The sequence below is a fragment of the Nicotiana sylvestris genome, chromosome 12 (assembly GCF_000393655.2).
Source record: "Nicotiana sylvestris chromosome 12, ASM39365v2, whole genome shotgun sequence".
In the NCBI taxonomy this organism is placed as follows: domain Eukaryota; kingdom Viridiplantae; phylum Streptophyta; class Magnoliopsida; order Solanales; family Solanaceae; genus Nicotiana; species Nicotiana sylvestris.
The window spans coordinates 14799638-14816516 of NC_091068.1; the positions used below are offsets into that span (position 1 = coordinate 14799638).

A 16879-nucleotide genomic window follows, 5' to 3' on the forward strand; every position below is an offset into this window, starting at 1 on the left:
CAGCACCAACAGTAGAGCCTCAGGTAGATTTTGATGAGGAGGTTCCAGCTCAAATTGTACCTGTTAGACCAGCTCCGATCCCGGAGGGGTTCATCGCCACCCTAGTGGTTCAGGACGCTCTAGTCTGTTTGGCGGGACTTGTGGAGCATGTGGCCCAGGCCGGTACATTTCCTGTGGCACCAACCGTCTCTCAAGATAGGGGGAGCACATACTCCTGCTACTCACACTCTGGAGCAGATGGCTCTCTAGTATCAGACAGCAGTTGCCCCATCAGTTGGGGTAGTTCAGCCAGTTATTGCAGCACAGGCCAGTGATTGGCCCGCCATGTTTTCTGAGAGCTTATTGAGATTGGAAAAGTTTACCAAACTCTTCCTAGTTCACTTTAGTGGTGCACCTTCTGAGGACCCATAGGATTATTGTTACGGCCAAACGCACACACAAGTATATGCGGTCATCAAGTAATAAAGTGACTAAAAGTCGGACGCCGATCCCACGAGGACTTGTGATTAACTATTAACTAAATTAGACTATCCTAATTATCTAAACAAGAATTAAACGTAGAAGTATTTTATTCTAAACTAATTAATAAAGAAATATAAATAATGAACTTTGAAGAGAGGAAGAGCAGATTTTTATGTTATCAATATGATGAAAATGATCTAGGGTCATGGGATATCTAACAATCCTATTGTATTCACAATAGAATTGACTAACTAGTTTATCTAGTTTATTGGTTAATAGGGTTAATACTGCTCATAAGAATCTATCGAGTTTTTACTCGCCTATTCATACTAACCTAACGCCTATATGTCTGTGGAGTTAGAATTAACAAGAACGCATTTATATTTCCTATAAATCAAACAAGAAAGCAATTAGATATATGTCTATTCTAACCGAGAATCCGTTCCCCGATGCACATGTTCAAGAACTTGCTCTACTCAATCCTATATGCAATCTAGAATTTCCACTTTCGAGCTCAATTCTAGATTCGTAGATAGTATTCAATTGGTGATCAAGGAATAAAATAATTAAGTGCAGGATTGAATAAATAAACCAATATGATAAACTAAGAAATCAAATCAAGATTAGAATAACAATATTCATGAAAGAACCACAACCCTAGAACGTGAAGTTTAGCTCCACATAGACATGGTAGCCAACAACATATCATACAAAGAAACATAAAAATTACTAAGTTTGGCGGAAGAAAAGATAAAACTCGACCTCCACTGTGGCTCTGTGCTCTCCCTAGGTCGAATTCCTTTCATGTGTTAGATGACCTAAAAGGGGCATTTTTGGCCTATATATTGCATACAAAAGTCGTGGGCCAAAGTTCTCCTATTCCCAGTTCAACCCAGCTTCAGGGATTGATGCTGGGGTGGATGCTTCACATCCACCCTTTGTTCCTCCATCTCAGCTTTGCCAAGGTGTGGATGTTATGGGTCGACTTCACTGCTAAGGATGCACCAAGTAACCTTCTTTCGAAGCTTGGATGCAATGCATCCACCGTCTTCTCCTCTAGTTGGAGCATATTTTCTTCATCTTTTTGCACTCCAAACAACATAAATTATCACACACAACTTAATTAGTCATAAAACCAATAATTAAACAATGTTGGGCATCTTAAAGACCAAATAGCACCAAAAAGCGGTTAAAATATGGGTAAAGTAACATCAAAACATATAGAAATATTCCCAACATCAATTATCTTGACCGCTGCCATGAAGTGTTGCAGAACATGGGTATAGTTAAGACCAATGGTGTCGATTTTGTTGTATTTCAAATGACGGGTTATGCCAAGAGATGGTTGAAGGATTATGTATCTACTAGACCATCTAGATCACGTGTTGTTACTTGGGACCAGTTCTCTCAGCTATTTCTAGAGAAGTTCATTCCTATCACACTGAGGGAGGATTACTACAAGCAGTTTGAGCATATCCAATAGGCCAGTATGTCAGTCACTCAGTACGAGACTCGTTTTGTAGATCTAGCTCGTCATGCCCTTATATTTCTTCATACTGATAGGGATAGGGTGAGGAGGTTTATTGATAGACTCATTCATCCTATCAGGCTACAGATGGTCAAGGAGACCGGGGTTGAGATTTCCTTTAAGACAACTACTAATGTTGCTAGATGGATAAAGATAGTTCTTACACGGGAGAGAGAGAAGGGGTCTGATAATAGGCCTCATCATTCTGGTGGTTTTAGTGGTGCCTCATCTAGAGGCAGGAGTACTTTTGGTAGGGGACATCCTCTCAGGCCATTTTGGTTGACGCTTCAGGCATCCCATAGTGCTTTAAGGAGTCGTGGTCCTTATGTGCCTTATTTTGAGCATCCAGCCTACAGTGCACCATCAGCTCCTATTGGTATGGCTCTAATTCAGAGTTATCACTGTGGTTATCCAGCCCGTCCGGGTCAGTTTTAGTTTCAGCAGCCACGACATTAGGATGGATGTTTTGAGTGTGATAGTTTTGGGCATATCAGGAGGACTTCTCCAATATTATTGGGTGGCATGCCAAGCAGAGTTCGTGTGCCATGGTTCAGGCACCGGTTGTACCACATCCCGCTCAGCCAACTAGAAGTAGGGGTCAGGCAGCAAGAGGTGGAGGTCAGGCTGTTAGGGGTGGAGGTCAGTCCACTAGAGGTGAAGGTCAGGTAGCTAGAGGTGGAGGCCAGCCAGCTATAGGTCGTCCTAGGGATGTAGTACGAAGTGGTGGAGCCCAACCCCGATGTTATGCTTTCCCAGCCAGGCCTGAGGCTGAGTCATCTGACGCTATTATCACATATATATTGTTCCAGTTTGCCATAGAGATGCTTCAGTTTTATTTGATCAGGGCTCTACTTATTCCTACGTGTCATCCTATTTTGTTTCATATCTGGTTGTACCTCGTGATTCTTTGAGTGCTCCTTTGTATGTGTCCACACCTGTGGGAGATTTTATTATTGCAGATCGTGCCTATCATTCGTATGTGTTTACTATTGTGAGTCTCGAGACTAGCGTAGATCTCATACTTATCGATATGGTAGATTTTAATGTCATCCTCGGTATGGATTGGCTGTCACCTTATCATGCTATATTAGATTATCACGCCAAGACAGTGACCTTAGCCTTGCCGGGGTTGCCTCGATTAGAATGGATGGGGACTCCTGGCCATTTTACCACCAGGGTTATCTTTTATGTAAAGGCTCGGCATATGGTCGAGAAGGGTGTCTAGCGTATTTGGCTTATGTCTGCGATTCTGGTATGGAGGTTCCTTCCATGGATTCAGTACCAGTTATTCATGAGTTTCCAGAGGTATTTCCTACAGATCTACTAGGAATTCCACCTGATAGATATATTGACTTTTGTATTTATTTGGCTCCGGGCACTCAGCCTATTTCTATTCCGCCATACCATATGGCCCTATAAAAGTTGAAAGAATTAAAGGAGCAGTTGGAAGATTCACTTGATAAGGGCTTCATTATCCCTAGTGTCTCTCCATGGGGTGCGCCTGTGTTGTTTGTGAAGAAGAAAGATGGATTTATGAGGATGTGCCTAGATTACCAATAATTGAACAAAGACACCATAAAGAACAAGTATCCATTGTTGATGATTGATGACTTATTTGATTAGATTCAGGGTGCCAAGGTGTTTTGGAAGATAGATTTGAGGTCCGACTACCATCAGTTGTGGATCAGGGCATCTGATGTCCCTAAGACAGCTTTTCGGACTTGGTATGGGCATTATATTTTCTAGTGATGTCACTTGGGCTGACAAATGCCCTAGCAACATTTATGGATTTGATGAACTGGGTGTTCAATCCATATTTAGATTACTTTGTGATTGTGTTTATTGATGATATCTTGATGTACTATCGCAGTCGAGAGGAGCACGAGCATCATCTCCGGATTATACTTCAGACTTTGAGAGACAACCAGTTATATGCTAAGTTTTCAAAGTGCGAGTTTTGGTTGGACTCAATCTCTTTCTTGGGGCACATCGTATCGTTAGAGGGCATTCAAGTGGATCCTAAGAAGATTGAGGCTGTTCAAAACTCGCCTAGACTTACTTTAGTTACGGAGATCCGGAGTTTCTTGGGTTTGGCGGGTTATTATCGTCGGTTTGTGGAGGGGTTTTTATCTATAGTAGCCATATTGACCAGGTTGACCCGGAAAGGTTCCCCGTTCAGATGGTCAGATGAGTGTGTGGCTAGCCTTCAAAAGCTTAAGTCTGCCTTGACTACGGTGCCACTGTTGGTATTGCTCACGTGTTCTGGATCTTACACGGTGTATTATGATGCATCTTGTATTGGGTTTGGTGCAGTATTGATGTAGGATGGCAAGGTGATTGCATGTATGCTGCGGGAGTTGAAGGTTCATGAGAAGAATTACCATGTTCATGACTTAGAGTTGACATTCATTGTTCATGCACTGAAGATTTGGAGGCACTATCTTTACGGTGTGTTGTGTGAGGTATTCACAGATCATCGAAGCTTGTAGTATTTGTCCAATCAGATGTATCTCAATTTGAGGCTGAGATGGTGGCTGGAGTTATTGAAAGACTATGATGTCACCATCTTGTATCATCCCATGAAGGCCAATGTGGTGGCCCATGCCTTGCGTAGAAAGTCAATGAGTATGGGTAGCCTTGCGTACATTCCAGTCGGTGAGAGACCGCTTGAATCAGATATTCAGGCTTTGGCCAATCAATTCATGAGGTTGGATGTTTCAAAGCCCAGTCGTGTCCTAGCTTGTACAATCGCTCGGCCTTCCTTGTTTGAGCAGATCAGGGAGCGGCAGTATGATGACCCTCATTCGTTTGTCCTTAGGGACACAGTGCGGCATGGTGGTGCCAAGAAGGTTACTGTTGGAGATGAAGAAATTTTTAGGATACTACAGGATCGTATTTGTGTGCCTAATGTAGATGGACTTCGTGAGTTGATTCTTGAGGAGGCCCACAGTTCCCAGTATTCTATTCATTCGAGTGCCACCAAGATGTATCAGGACTTGCAGCAGCATTATTCGTGGAGAAGGATGAAGAAGAATATAGTGGCATATGTAGCTCGGTGTATAAATTATCAGCAAGTAAAGTATGAGTATCAGAGGCCTGGTGGTTTATTTCAAAAGTTATAGATTCTTGAGTGGAAGTAGGAGTGTATCACTATGGATTTTGTTGTCGGACTCCCATGGACTCAGAGGAAGTTCGACATAGTATGGTTCATTGTGGACAGGCTGACCAAGTGAGCGTACTTCATTTATGTGGCAGTTACCTATTCTTTAGAGCGGTTGGTTGAGATCTACATCTCTGAGTTCATCCGTCTTCACGGTGTGCCCGTGTCTATCATTTCTAATCGAGGTATGCAGTTCACCTTGCACTTTTGGAGGGCAGTACAACGTGAGTTGCGCACTCAGGTTGAGTTAAGCACAACATTTCCTCCTTAGATGGAAGGATAGTCCGAACGCACCATTCAGATAATGGAGTATATGCTTCGCGCTTATATTATAGATGGCTCCCTATGAGGCATTATACGGGAGGCGGTGCCGATTGCCAGTTGGATGGTTTAAGCTAGGGGAGGCTCAGTTGTTGGGTACAGATTTGGTACAGGATGCCTTGGATAAGGTCAAGATTATTTAGGATCAACTCCGCAAAGCTCAGTCTAGGCGGAAGAGTTATGTTGATAGTAGAGTTCGTGATGTTGCATTCATGGTCGGAGAGAGGGTATTGCTCCGGGTTTCACTCATGAAAGGAGTAATGAGGTTTGAAAATAAGGGCAAGTTGAGCCCTAGGAATATCGGACCTTTTGAGATTCTTCAGAGAATGGGAAAGGTGGCTTACAGGCTCGCATTGCCACCTAGTTTATCAGCAGTCCATCCGGTATTCCATGTTTCCATGCTCTAGAAGTATCACAATGATCCATCCCACGTGTTAGATTTCAGATCAATCCAGTTGGACAAGGATTTGACATATGAAGAGGAGCCAGTGGCTATTCTAGCCCGGCAGGTTTGACAGTTGAGTTCAAAGTGTTATCCTTCAGTTCGAGTGTAGTGGAGAGGTCAGTCGGTCGAGGCAGCTACTTGGAATTTCTAGGAATAAGTGATTTATTGTCCGATTCGTAGTTCTAGGAGTTATTTTGGTGTTTTGGTCGCGAGAGCTCATTCTAATAAGGTTTTTGGACCTGTGTGCATATTTGGTTTGGATCCCCGAGGGCTCGGGTGATATTCGGATAGGCTACGGTTGTTTGTACCTAGAAAATCTAGATTTTCTTAGCTTCAGCTATCATCTGGCTTCCTTCTTCACGATCGCGAAGAGTGAACTCGGCTGGGTGGGATTTCCTTCATCGCGAATGTGACAGCCCCTTCGCGAACGTGTCGAAGGCCTGACGCCCGGACCTTAAAATATTTCAAAATCGGGATTTCTCACATTTTTCATAACCCTTCCATTAGAGCTTGTCCTAGAGGCAATTTTGAAGAGAAAACTAAACATTAATTCATACGTTTGTAAAATTTTAACTCATCTTCTTCCATTTTTAACATCACCCATTAATTCTAGCCCTAATTTTTGTTCTTCTATGGTAGAAAACTAGGGATTTAGGAAGAATTGGGGATTTTTGAAAAATAGGAATTTGGACCTCAAATTGAGGTCAGATTCCGAAACTAATTACATAACCAGTCATGGGGGAGAATGGGTAATCAGGTTTTGGTCCGCATTTCGGGCCTGGACCAAGCAGGCCCGGGGTCGACTTTTGACTTTTTGAAGAAAAGTGTGGAAATTCTATATTTATGCATTGTAATTTATTCCTTTAGCAATATTTTATATTATTGAGTTAATTATGGTTAGATACGAGTGATTTGGAGGCGAATTCTATGAAAAAGGCCCCGGTAGAGCTCTAAGTTGACTGCAGAGTGAGGTAGTGTTAAGTTTAACCTTGATTTGAGGGAATTAGGAACCCTCAAACTATGCGTTGTGTGAATTTTATGTTTTGCAGCATATATGCAAGGTGGCGAGGTGGCAAGTGCTTATACACCACCGAATTACTTATTTCCCCAATTTTTCATTTTTCCTTAATTATCTCCTTCCCTGCGTTAATTGTTATATGCTCTAAATGCCTTCCATGCTTTATTTACTACTTGTTAATCATTGTTTCTCCTATTAAAAATGTTAGATCTTTTCTTGCCTTCATGACTTGTTGTTGTTTGCCTTAATTGACTTAATTGCACCTTCTAATTGTCATTTAATGGACTTGTCTTGCCATGTAGTATTACATATGTGAATTCCTAAGTTGGTATAAGGTTTGTTTTCTGATTTAGCTTTATATTCATCAATCATAGAGGTTCTTATGATTTGAATTATAGATTTAATTGTACTCAGTGAATATTTGTATTGATATGGTGGGATCGGGTTGCACGCCGCAACAGATAAAATAAGGGTGGATTGATATGGTGGAATAAGGGTGAATTTGTACTGATATGGTGGGATCAGGTTGCACGCCGCAACATATATTTATTTGTTTATGATTGTTAACGTTATGACGGTGTAATAAGGGAGAATTGTGATGTATGATGGGATCGGGTTGCACGTCGTAACAACCTATGTGTTTCTATTTCCCTGTACTGTGTTGGTTCTCGGTATTTTTCATACGGAACTCTAAGGATTGGTAATTTTTATCGGCATTGGTTTTCTTTGAGGATTTAGCTATTTTCTTCAGTTAATTGTCTTATTTCGTTCTGTATTATCTTCTCCAGTCTTTATTATATATTGTGTATAGGTTGTAGTGTAAGTTACCTGCCTTAGCCTCGTCATTACTTCATCGAGGTTAGGCTCGGCACTTATAGAGTATTTGGGGTCGGTTGTACTCACACTACACGGTGCACTTTTTGTGTAGATTTTGGAGTCAGTCTCAGTAGCGGCTATTAGCGTGCTCGGATTGGCCAGCTTTGCGAAGACTAAAGGTACAGTTGCTCGGCGTCCGCTGCACATAGAATCCCATTTCCTTTTATTTAGCTATGTATTTTCCTTCAGATGACTTTATATTTTATTAAGACGCTTATTTGTACTATTCTAGTAGCTCGTGCACTCGTGACACTTGGTATAGGGTTGTATCATATATTTTAGTTGTTATAGCTTCCGCACTTTACTTTGGATTATTACAGCTACTTTAGCTCTTTCTTATAATTTAATTTGAACTGTTGAAAATGGATAAATTATTCTAACATTGGCTTACCTTGAAAGTGAAATGTTAGGCGCCATCACGATCCCGACGGTGGAAATTTTGGATCGTGACAAGTTTGGACTTCAGCATAGTAAATTCATGGCCAAGAGAGTCACATTCTGTAACGGCCGAGGCAAGTTTTGGTTGTAGCTCCTCATTCAGCCGAGACCATTTGTCGGACTTTTCTTTCATCACTCACAGCTGCACTTTGGTCGATGTTAGGTCCTCTTTGGTGGCATCCCGCTCCGATTGTAGGAGATTCATTTTGCCCTTTTACTCATCTGTTGAAGCCTTGACCTCGTCCATTTCGGACCTAAGCTAGTCGATCAAGGTTATTTTATTATGGACCTGCGAGGTTGCAGCGTTAGCATTTGCATTTAACATCTCATTATTGACCTCAAGCACTCTTAGCTTTTCAACCAGGAGGGCATGGTCCTATTTTGCTTTTGAAGCCTCTATTTGGGCATTCTCTAATTCGGCTTGGAGGGAGAAGCGGTCAACCATGTCCCTAAGGACTTTATCCTTCTACTCACTGAGAGCTTTGTACATCTCTTTTTGTTGGACCTGCTCTTTGAGCTCGAACTCGAGGTGACTGACCTCCATCCTAGACCGTGAGAGCTTTCATGATAAAGCACCAAGTCCTGAGATTTAAAAAGACAATTGTTAGGAAATAATTAAGGCAACATTAACTCGTTAAGATGAAAAGGGAAAAGGATATATCCAATCCAGCTCCTGCTGAGCTTCGTTGAAGAAAGTTGGCCCATCTACGTCGTTCAAATTCACTTGGTCTTCCTTTATTACCAAGCAATGGAGATAGCTAGCCTCTCCGACTGGCCCAGACAACATGCTGGCATCCATTAGCACCGTGAATATGACCATCTTCTTTTTCTCAGGGTCCACACTCGGGGGCTAGAAACTGCTTCTCAAGCTTCGAGCTCGACCCATCTACTACCGGTTGCACGACCTTTTTTAGGATCTCCAGGTGGCCAAAGCAATCCTCTAGCATGATGAAGTCCACACCCTCGAAAAATGAGTTGAGGGCTTCAACTACAGCCAGAGATGTGCTAGTTGGTTTCTTTTCAGCACCCCAAGTTTTATTTAAAGTGGCCTCTACCCAGGGCGGCAATTCTTGAATATGGATAATGGCGTCATCTTCAAGAACGTCTGTTCTCGGGAACGGAGGGGCTTCTTCAGAAGCAGTAGCCATATGTTCCTCCTTGAGCTCCCGAGATGGGGAGGATTTAGCCTTACAAGTGCCCCCCTCTATGAAGCCACCAACTCTTGGGGTGGCGTCGATCGGTTCATGAATGACGAATTCCATGTCCTCATCATCCTCGAGGAAGTTCTTGAGCCAATGAAGAGCTTCAGAATCCGGGACCTAGACACTCGAAGCCTTTTGGTGCTCTTTCGGAACCTGAGCACGATCCTTTTCTTCTTCTAAGCCTCGGCAGGAGCGTCCTGGGAGTCGGGAGATCTTTTCTTTTCTTCTTAGGCAGACATGTGAAAAAAGAACTTACTCGTAGCCATTGTAGAATAAAAAATTCAACCAAAAAGGAAGGGATCACTAACTGTGAGAACGAGCCTCCTTTTTGACTTTAGAGATCTTGCGCCACTCACGCTCGGAATAAGTGAGTTGCTTGCATATGCCCATGACCCACTCCCTAAAATGCAGGACCGCATTGGGGACTCGGGCGACACCTACATGTCAGATTAAAACAAATAATGATAAAGAACAGTAGATGCAAAAAAAGGCACATTTACGACCAAAGAGTAAGTAAACTTACATTTTGGGTTCCATTTCTCAGGGAACAGCATGAACTCGGAAGGGATAAGGTCCTCGGTCTTTATCTAAACAAAGTTGCTCTGCCAACCTTGGTCACTGTCCTTGTCTATGCAGGAGAAGGGAGCTTTCTTTTCCCGATGGGAAAGCTTGATTAACCCCCCTCAGAAGATTCAGGGATTGTAGACTCAGAGCAGGTTGTCGACTGTGAACCGAGGCTCCTCCGTGTTGTTCGCAATGTGATGGAGAAGGGTCACAATCCTCCAAACGGATAGATGAACCTGCCCGAGGCAAATTTTATACCTCTTGCAAAACTCTAGGGATACCATATCAATTTAACCAAACGTGAAAGGATATGTGTAAACACTTAAGTACCCTTCCACGTGCATCGTAATGTCCTCTTCAGGATTGGGAACGACTATGTCCTTGCCTTCCTATTTAAATTCCTCTTGGACAGCTTCGAGCATCTCCTCGGTAATGGAGCAAACATATCTCCACGCCTCCTAACTCTGATCCCCTTGTGTGGAGGCTTTTTCGACTTCAAAGTCATTATCTATGGAGTAGCCATCAGGGACAAAATCGGTAATAGAAGGTCCTAGGCTACTACTGGAGGTGCTGCCTCGATGCCGCTAGCAAGGAAGAAGTCACTGGAGCGGTATTTTGGGGTACTAATTTCGAAGTCTTAGCCATCTCTATATGAGAATATGAAGGTCTGAACATTTGGTATGAAGATTTGAAGGTAAGGTATGAAGGTTTGAAGGTAAAATATGAAGATATGAAGGTATGAACAACAAGTTATGAAGATTTGAAGGATTGATGAACAAATGAAAAACTCGAGGGTAACTCAAGAAAGTTCAAAATCAGAAAGTAAAAAAACTAAACATAAGAAACCGGTACTTTATAGGGAAAGAGTAATGGGTGTGTGACATTTCGGATTCGGTAACTACCGGGGTTGATCAACCGATGGTTGAGGCATGTCCAAAATCATAGCAACGTGACTGATGGGACATTTCGGTTTGTCAACTTGCTAATGGTGTGAGAGGGAAGGAACTGAGGTCGATTAGTCACTTCTCATCGCTCTTATAATTTACTCTCCGAGAAGTGAGGGGACTATTTATGTACAGGTGAAATTAGGGATAGAGTTACCCCCGATTTTCCGTCAAATAAATGATGAACAATGTTATTCGTTACTAGCTCAAATGAGATCGAAGATGCCCACGGATTGGAATCAGGGGCAGACAAATGATACATCGCGAACCTAGCATGGCCGAACCTGGAAAGAATCAAGCTTGAACGAAATAAAGAATCGAGGGTAAAGGAAAGACTGTTAAAGAGGGTAAACAGAGAGTCGATATATTCGCCATCAGCCGAATATTACGGCACGAATCACGCCCGGTATTAACTAAGGATCATGTTTTCTTGGGAAAAAGGGAAGGGAAGGATTTTTACCTTATTTAGACTTGTAATAAGGTTAAAACTCCTCTACTATATAAAGAGGGAATCCTTTGCATTTTCTACTCATTGTTGGTATGCATATCAAAGCAATAAAGTTTATTTTTGGCGTATAGCAATTGTTCAAGTGTTCTTCAGTTGTTTATCTACTTGGTTGCAACCGAGCTCTACCTCGAGGGCACGATTAGAACCGGTCTTTAGCATTCAAACTTAACACTAGCCTTAGTTACTTCGTCATGTTTGGTTTGATCGTTTTATCTCCTTTTAATGCAATTATTTACTGTTCTTTGATTGTTCGTATTAAATTAAATCACTTATCCTTCAAACTGCGTGCAACTTTAATTATTTTTTATTTTAAGGGTAAATACCTTTGTTTTTGAAAACCTTAGTAACCATTATCCTCAGAGTTTAGCTTGTATACATGTATACTGTAAAATAATAATTTTTGCACTCACCATCAAGGTTTCTTCATTCTCAAGATTCAAATTTGAGACTACTAGTTAATGTTGGAGGTTTCCATCCATCCCGCCACATCTTATGATGGTACTATATGAAAGAACTTTTACACTATCTAATCATCTAAAAGAAAGAATAAGTATCTATTGATACTGTAAACAATAAATTGTGTCGAGAAAATAAAATCAAGACTGAAAATATTGCAGCAATCGTAGTATTTGATTTTAAATAAATTGAGTGTACAATCTCTATGAATCCTCTCATTCTTCTTTCCAATAGTAAATAAATTCAAGGGCTTTTGAGCTTGATCTTGAATACGTAATTGTTGCCATGAACGATGTTCTTGTTCTTGAGCTTAAGCTTGATTGCTTGAACTTGACCTTGATTTGTTCTTCGTTCTTGAACTTGAATTTGATTGCTTGAAGCTTGAAACGTTTTAAGGAATTTGCAGCGTTTGATCCACGACATCTTTCTTGCTTCTTATTATAACTTCTGGTGTCTTTTCTGAGTTATGAAGACCCTTATTTATCGTTGTGGAAGGGAGGACTTGTGATAAGAACAAACTCTTTCCGACCAATCAAATTGAAGTGTGACATGACCGCATTTGAGTGGCCAGAACATCTCAGTTGCACACGTGGCACAGTTTCATTGGCCTTCTAATGTGACTTGGCATGCCTTGTTATTTTGACACGTGGCATGATCCTATTGGCTCTTTTGTCACGTGTGGAACCAAACTAGGCCTCTAGGAAGATGATATCTTAGGCCTAATGAAATTGGCTCATTATTTGTAGCCCAATTATATTGGACTTATGTAATTAAACAAATTATACTAGCTCATAATATTTGTTGATTAGTATATTTAAAATATAGTCCAAATTATTTATTGAATTTAAATTCAATAAATTTTACATGCTTACAGACACATCTTATGATGGTATAGTATAATCTTTTTTTATACTATCAACTTATATAAATTAAATCCTTATTTTTAAACCTCAATGGGCGTCCGAAGGTGGAGTAACTACAATAATGTATTGGATGAACAAAGCAATAACTTCTCCTATTCCTTTTCAAACATGTCAAATGTGGTTGAAATCAATACATACACTTTCCCAATTTCTTTCGAAACATCTCAAATGTACTTAATCAATATGATCACAATCAATTTTTCCATTTCTTTTGAAACATATCCAATGTGTTAGACGTGAACGCATCCCTATTCCCTGGCATGAATGGATAAAGGAAGTGCCGCCTTTAAATTAAAGAATATGGCCAATAAGGTCTACAGGAAGTTGTTCCTTTCCATCTATTTAAATTTTAATGGGTAAAATTATTTAAATATTTGTTATGCTTGCGAGAAATAATAGAAATGTCATTATATGGTTAAGATAACAAGTTTTAAAAATAATTTTGATATGTATAAACAATATCCTTTCTTGCTTAGACCCTGTGTCAATCAATGATGATCATATAAAATGAATGATGGAGCACTAAAAGGATCTATAAGTATTCATAACACGCAGCGGAAGAGAAAATAAATCTTAGGTAGATTTATTGATGTTAAAATTTATTTCTCATATATCAAATATCATACTTAAGATAAACCTAGTTCAAAGTAGTCTTTGAAAAACTCTTTCAATAATATGAAGTTTGTGTATCCACACTGAAATCGAGCTCTACTATCAACATTTCATAAATGGACATCGCGAATAAAATATGGTGCTGAATTTTTATAAAAATATTTCAGCCCAAAATATACGAGTTTCACGACCTCAATCTCCCACCTATGATATCGTGATGACACCTGCTCTCTAAGACTAGGTAAGCCTAATATACATGAAGAAATAACAAAAATAATATTATAACTTCAAATTTAAACCAACCAGCTATCATAAAAGAACTCCAGAATATAGCTGACAATAACTCCTAAAATCTGGTGAGACTGAGTCATAAGCTCTACACGAGTATACTGAACATCCCTAATACATCACTATCTAAATAAAGAGTATGCAATGGAGAACAAGGATAGGTGCGACTCCGAGACCTGCAGAGGCCAGCAGTCGGCAAGTATACCTTGAAGTCTCTGATCTGGAAGCTTCACTCGTTAGTGCCTAGCCTGGTATGAGGTACCTGGATCTGCACAAAAAGATGTGTAGATGCGTAGTATGAGTATACCATAACGGTACCCAATAACTATCAAGCCTAACCTCGGTAGAGTAGTGACGAGGTCAGGTCAAGACACCTACTAGGATAAGAATAAGAAACTAAATAAGTATAACACAGTCTAGCTAAGAATGTAACAAGGAAAATGAGGCAATAAGGAAATAGAACAAGATAGGTTGCAACTGAATTTAAAGCAATAAATGCAATTAGGAAGGAACACATAATAAGAACATCGAGAAAATAATGCGGACAAATACAAGTAAGGTAAATGAGAGATAACAACAAGAATCACAATCGAGGTACCGCCTCATAATCTCATTTCACAATCGCAATCATAGTCTTTCCTTATATCACCGTGAGAGCCTTATATTTAGTTTTAAATATTATTTTTTCCAAAGTAGCTATCCACGTTTTAGTTCCCCTACTAGCAACACGCGTATCAAGCCCACTTTATCTCACTGCAGGGATATCAACCCTATCTTATACCACCGCATGCGTATCAATATAGCAACATATCACAACTCGCACCTCAAGTGCCCAAATACCACCACTTGCCCAAAGAATCAACAATATAAATATTTCACAACAAACAGCCCATGGCTCAACTAATATGTATACAAGAGTCTCAATAATAGCAAACTGAAATTGAGTAGCTCAACAAGAATGGTATTTTAACAATTAACAACTTTTCCTCAATGCGATCACGAGTTTTACAACTTCAACAACATTAACTCAATAAGAAGCTATCCCATGCAAATAACAACATCAAGTAACCAATTCAACAATTAAGGAAGTGACAGACAATGAGAAAAATAATGACTTTAACTAAAGCATATAAGAGAAATTAACAAGTAAAAGGTGGAACAAGTGTTAACATTGTCAAATAATGCATGAGAGGGTAGACTAACAATAAAATTATAACCTGCTTTGACATTTCAATTAAAGTCATGAAAGAGTCCAATAGTCTAAATCCGTCAAATACCACATACAACCCATGTACCCACTCGTCACCTTGCATACAGAGCTTTCACATATCAAAAATAGCACAATCAACCCTACTCGTAAGGGGTGATTCTCCCACACAAAGTTAGACAAGATACTTACCTCAAACGAGCTAACTCAATCCACTAGAAAGCATTTTCCGCAAATATTCAACTTCGAACATGTCACGACCCCAATTACCCGGTCGTGATGGCGCCTATCGCATTAATAGGAAAGTCAACCCAAATATTAATCACAATAAATTTCTTTTATAAAACCATTTTCTAACACGTGTTTAAATCTCAATTTTCAAAAGAAATGTATAAAATAGCTATAATGTGCGGAAATTAATAAAACGTTAAACCAACACAACCCAAACATCTGGTGTCACAAGTTTAGAGCCTCTAAATATACAAATCTGACTGTTTGATACAAAATAAGTCTAAAATACGGAAAACAAGGATAGAGGAAAAAGCAAGGATGCTGACGCCATGCAGCTACCTTGCAATCTCCGGCAAACTCTGATAATGCTGAGGACCCTCACTCTGCCACTCGGGCACCTGGATCTGCACACACGGTGCAGGGAGTAACGTGAGTGCGCCAACTCAGTAAGTAACTAAAGTAAATAAGGTCTGAAAGCAGTGACGAGCAGTTAGAATCATATAAAGGAGTAAAGAACAGAATAACAAGTCAAACTCCACAGTTTAAAACTAGTTTCGTCATAAAATCTTCAGTTTCAATTGGAATACTTGATATCATTTAATTACCAATTTTTTAGCAGAGGCTTATTTTAAAGATGAGTGAAAGCAGTAAAAATATCATAAATGGTCTCCTCGGGCAAGGTATTACTCAGAATATAGCCTCTCGGGCAGCCTCTCAGTCACTCGCGACGCAGCTCTCGTCACTCAGTACTCACACTCAGCACTCAGTCTCATTAATATCTCATAATAGTAATATTCATAGTAACCGCTGCGACGTGCAGCCCGATCCATAGTTTATATTCGACTACACTCACTGGGGTGTACAGACTTCGGAGGGGCTCCTACAGCCCAAGCGTCATATCGTTGCGGCGCGCAACCCGATCCAATATATATCACTGCGGCGTGCAGCCCGATCCATATAAGTATCGCTGTGGCATTCAACCTGATCCATAATATATACATATAATATCGCTGCGACGTGCAGCCCGATCCGTATATTTATAATCCTCACATTGGGTCCTCAACCTCTCTCAGTTATTAACCTCACAGGCACTCGGGCATAACAGTGAAAATCAAGGAACTTAGTCCAAACAGTTCTCACATTTAAGAAGTAGAGTAATAATACCAGTTTTAAGTAATAAACATGTAAAACATGACTGAGGATCTGCTTACAAACAAATAGAGTGAGGAAAAATAGTAAAATGCCCCTAAGGATCTCAACAGGTCGGCACAAGGCCCCAAACATGGCATACAACCCATAATACAGTATAAAGGTCTAAAATATGAGATAACATAAGGTTTCAAATCAAATATGCGGCTTAATAGTCGCTACGGGGCGGACCAAGTCACAATATCTACCGGTGCACGCCCACACGCTCATCACCTAGCATGTGTGTCACCTCATTTATCAAAACAATTCGAAATACCAGGGTTTTGTACCCTCGGTTCCAGATTTACAATGGTTACTTACCTCAAACCAGGTGAATTTCTACTCCGCGACGCCTTTGCCTCTCGCCTAGGCCTCAACTCGCGCCGAATCTACCCAAAGTCAGAATCATGACATTAAAATAGGCTAAAAGGACGAAGCCCATGCGAAATAAATTAAATTATAGCACAATTCCCGAAATTGACCAAAACCTGAGCCCCAGGCCCACGTC

The 16879-nt window shown here is 40.5% G+C and overlaps 1 protein-coding gene across 1 annotated transcript; it reads left to right on the forward strand.

Annotated features, from left to right (window-relative positions):
* Nucleotides 1-2535: 2535 nt before the first annotated feature.
* Nucleotides 2536-5614, forward strand: LOC138882709 (uncharacterized). The gene is made up of 5 exons (XM_070163325.1): nucleotides 2536-2655; nucleotides 4315-4452; nucleotides 4495-4912; nucleotides 5246-5391; nucleotides 5486-5614. Exons 1-5 carry the CDS (start codon nucleotides 2536-2538, stop codon nucleotides 5612-5614), a joined length of 951 nt encoding a protein of 316 aa, XP_070019426.1.
* Nucleotides 5615-16879: the final 11265 nt, after the last annotated feature.